This window comes from Python bivittatus, unplaced genomic scaffold, assembly GCF_059951505.1.
Source record: "Python bivittatus isolate LINGU-HERP-01145 unplaced genomic scaffold, Pbiv_v1 ctg000470_np1212, whole genome shotgun sequence".
Classification (NCBI taxonomy): Eukaryota; Metazoa; Chordata; class Lepidosauria; order Squamata; family Pythonidae; genus Python; species Python bivittatus.
In genome coordinates this window covers 2,112,451-2,116,940 of record NW_028277065.1, presented here as the reverse complement: position 1 = coordinate 2,116,940, position 4,490 = coordinate 2,112,451, and the positions used below count along the sequence as shown (strand labels likewise).

General features: G+C 36.8%; 1 protein-coding gene across 1 annotated transcript; it reads left to right on the top strand.

Moving 5' to 3' along the window:
- Positions 1–2,172: 2,172 nt before the first annotated feature.
- On the top strand, positions 2,173–3,792 carry LOC148215581 (olfactory receptor 5BS1-like). Its single transcript, XM_088142993.1, has 2 exons — positions 2,173–2,873; positions 3,597–3,792. The coding sequence occupies exons 1-2, from the start codon at positions 2,173–2,175 to the stop codon at positions 3,790–3,792; spliced, it is 897 nt and encodes a 298-aa protein (XP_087999119.1).
- The last annotated feature ends 698 nt before the right edge of the window (positions 3,793–4,490 follow it).

Here is a 4,490-nt window from a genome sequence, read left to right as displayed (position 1 = left end):
ATGCACAAATACATTCTGGTTGAAGGAATAAACCTATTAAAATCACTGATGTATTTCAGCCCTCTCTCTCTCTCTCCTTCCCTTTCTCTCTCCTCCCCCCCCATCTCACATTGGTACATTAAGCTTCTATTACGTTTAATATGCATATTATGATCACAAGGAACAATTTCCTGACCATACATGGAAGAAATGACCAACAATCTTAATACCTTTTACCCTTCAGTAAAGATGTCAGAGAAAAAAAATTCCATGTTTCTCCTCTGACATCTCTACTGAAAACAGAGCTGATGCCAGCAATTTTCCACCATTTTTTTAAATATTTAAATTCTCAGACAATATGTTAACTGAAAATGGCAGGAAGTATACTCTGAGAACATTGGTTGAAGAAAATGATATAGGAAATGGGAAGCATGAGAAAACAGTATTCTGACTTAGTAGAGGACTTCTCCTGAAGTTTAAAGTACCATTCCTTGGAACTTCAATCCACTGTACATTGAAGATTTACCCTCCCTCCCTCAGGAAAGTACAAATAGGGATACCATTTAACTGTTAAATCATTCAAACCTTTCTTCTTCCCAAGTCAGTGGCATATGTAAATCTTCCCATTATATTTCCAGTAGATGTTGCTATTGTTTCCTTGTTTGCCTATAGGGAAGAATTAGCATTAATGTTCTACCCAAATTCCACTTTGTGATTTACAGCCACATATTACAGTTAGGCTGGTTTGTTTTGTTTTTCAATATGAATTAGAATTTTCTCCTGGCATTTGACATACTGCACGACTGGACACAGTAGCATAAAGTGGATTGATTGTGAAATGAAAGGGAAAGAATAGCACTTAGGATGCTGCCAATCAGGTGTTAGGGTTTCCTACTTTATGTTGCAAAAAATCTTCCAAACCTCAAGGAGAAGGAAATGTTTGAACTGCTCACTTATTAAGGTTCTTAGACTTAGAGACGGGCAATCAAGAGACCATGATGTGACCCCCAAATCCTTCTGTTTGCAACCTCAAGGATCTTCTCAAAACTGTATGGCTCAATTTGGCAAATATAATGAAATAACAGGGTTATTTGTTCATTTCCCCACTGATTTTCAGTGGGAAATGAAATATATCTTCCCTCTGAACAACTGTCACAAGTAACTTATATCCACTATGGAGCATGGAGAAAATGGCCCCAAATTCCATCCCACTTCTCCAATTCTATTATCATGGGACAACTATTTCCTAGGGGCTGTTGGCTGACAAAAATAAGTAACAAAAAGTGCATTCAGTTTATGAAATAATAAAAATAATTGCTCATCTCTACTGCAAATTGAGATGGTGATTTCTTTCTTTTCATTTTTTAAAAAAATTGTTGTACTAAAAAGTTGCTATGCCACCACTTTATGCTGTCTCTCTGCTAAGGTTGTAAAGAACAGTTCCAGCCTGATCAGAACCATCAATTCTAATTTGGTTCATCAAGACAACTTCAGGTAAACTTTGATTCAGAAATTCTGACTGTCAACTTAACTGAAGTAGCTGAGTGGAAGTCTTAGAAGAGGATTTTGTGAGGTGCAGTATATGATAGAAGCTTACAATGCTAGGGAAAATGTTACTTGCAAAGGAAAAGCTTATTTTTTCTTTATTTTCAGAATTATGTTGTTATCTGAATCTTTCGGCAGACTTTTCTTAATATGTACAGGGAGTTAGATAAGGGCTTCAGATTCTAGTCCAAAAGGTAATTCAGAACATACTGAGATAGCTCCTGCCTGGTAGCTTTTAAAAAGCTGTGTGTTTCCTGGGATAGCGCAATTGTTTTTGGATTTTATTCATTTTTTATTGAATGCTTACAGCTGAAGGACCAGGTTGGAGAGAGATCATCATGGGGAAAACCTATCTATGTGGTTGCTAAGAGTCAACATGACAGGACTTTTTGAAAGCAGTGCCAAAGTCAGGAAAATAAAATAAAAAAAAAATTGAAGGAGAAACACCCCCCCACACCATGTATTCATTTGAAAGCATGGAAGAGTTTGCTGCCATTTAAGTTGCAATCACTATTTTCCTTATTCCGATTTTTTCCCCCTCTGCTCTTCCATCCCCACCCCTAGGTGTGCAATGTATTCTATCTCCTAAATCGTGCCAAAAACAGTTCATTTTCTCTCCTTTTCTTGAAGTATCTACATCATATGAAGATGGAAACAGAAAATCAAAGTACCACAATCCCTTCCTTTGTCCTTTGGGGATTTTTGTATAACTTGCCAATGAATATCTTCCTCTTCTTTGTATTCCTCTTTATTTATGTCCTAACGTTACTGGGAAATGTAGTCATTATGGTTGTTACAAGTCATCTCCCCAGCCCCATGTACTTTTTTCTGGCTCATCAGGCTTTTCTTGATATCTGTTTTTCCTCAGTCACCGTGCCTAAGCTCTTAGGGATTTTTACTGAAAGGCGGGCTATTTCGTATTCTGGCTGCTTTGCCCAAATGTTCTTTATTCTGCTAACGGGAAGCAATGAAGCTTGCCTTCTTGCAGCAATGGCCTATGACCGATATGCTGCCATTTGCAAGCCCCTCCAGGATGTTCAAATTCTGAACAAAGCATGTTGTAGATGGCTGGTGGGTGGTGCATGGGCAACGGCTTTCTCATATGCCTTAATAAACACCTTTCCTGCTTTAAAGCTGGATTTCTGCGGACCAAATTTTATCAGGGATTTCAGTTGTGAATTTCCATCTGTACTTGCCTTATCTTGCACAGACCCACTTTCTAACCAGATATTGTTACTCATCACTAGTATTAGCATTGCCATATCTTCATTGTGTCTGATTCTGTTTTCCTACATCCACATCATCTCAACTATCCTGAAGCTGAACTCTGCAGAAGCAAAAAGAAAAACATTCTCTACTTGTAGCACTTACCTTATTGTTGTGGTTTTGTATTATTTGTATTTTGTATTTGATGAAGGAAGCCATCAAAGAGCTAATGAGCTACAAAGACTGAATTTCTTGTACTGTGTAAAATAGGTTGATATAAAGCAAATTGAATACTGTCCAGACAGTGACCTGAGAATTAAGTGTCTTGTTTTGGAAAAGTATTCCAAAGTGCATTGGTTCATATAGATTAACAGAAAAATCAGAATTTAATTTGTATAGTCATAGTTTAGTAGGCTTCTTTTTATGAATACTCATCATTCAGATAATATCTTTTGAAGGCAGATATTTTTAGAACTATTGACCAGATATCCAACTAATGAGTCTCGTTCAGGTGGTTGTTTAATGTGGCAGGGATTCTCAAAGTTTTCCCTTGTGTGACATCCTAAAGTAATAAGTGAATTTGTGTGACCATCCCCAAGAATCATGATATTGATTGTGATGATGTTGATGACAGTGATGTGAACTGCTGCAGGAATAAAACTTTCTCCATTGTTTATCACTATTTGCATGAAGAATTCTGTATGTCACTTGATAAAAAGTGAATATTGATTTTGATGAGACAAATATTTATTAATCTGAAGACACTTTATTTCTTCATTTTATATCATGGAGTCAATCAGTGTCTCCCATACCCACATCATCTCAGCTATCCTGAAGTTAAACTCAACAGAAGCAAAAAAGAAAACTTTCTCTACCTGCAGTTCTCATCTTATTCTTGTGGTTTTGTATTATGGCACTTCATGCTTTCGGAATACTGGGCCCAGTTCAGCCTCTTCAATTATTGTGGATGAACTCTTCTCTGTTCAATACAAGATTTCAACCCTTATGCTGAATCCACTTATCTATAGTCTGAAAAGCAGGGAAGTGAAAAAACCCCATTAAAGAACTGATGGGCTACAATCCCTTGATTTCTCGTAGAATGTAAAATGGTTTAAAATTAACCAGATTGGTCAGTGAATTAGTACTTAGTGGACAACCAAATGCATAGTTTTGGAAATGTTTTCTAGATCTTTTTCTTATGGAAAGACGAATAGATTGAAGTAATTCTTACTGAGTAAGGTTTTTTTGGGAGGAGGGAATGAATCTTCATGCAGTTAATATCCATTGAAAGGTGGACATGTCTGAAAATGAATGTGTCAATACCTTCTATTCAAAAATCCTGCTGCACAGGTTTTCATCTACAGTAAGGCTTCTCAGAAAGAGTGGTATTGCAGTATTTTGACCCTCAAAATTGTAAATAATCCCGCATGAAAGAATGATACTGATGAGTAAAAAGAGGAGGGGTAGTACAGTAGAAGGGATAATTGCTACTAACTGTTGAACAATTAATCCTTCTATGGATGCTTGAAGAATTCTGTATACACATCCCATATATTGTGATGAATGATTTTATTAGACTTACCTATTGTTCTCTCAACTCATCTCACTGACTGTATCAATTCCAAACTGAGGGGGAAAAAAGTGACTTCTGATTTGTTTAATGCTCATCCTACTCTGCTGTATGGGACACCAATTCCTTTCACCCAGTTAGCTAGCTGGAGACGATGGACCTGAATTTTTTTTCTGCACACCAGAGCAAG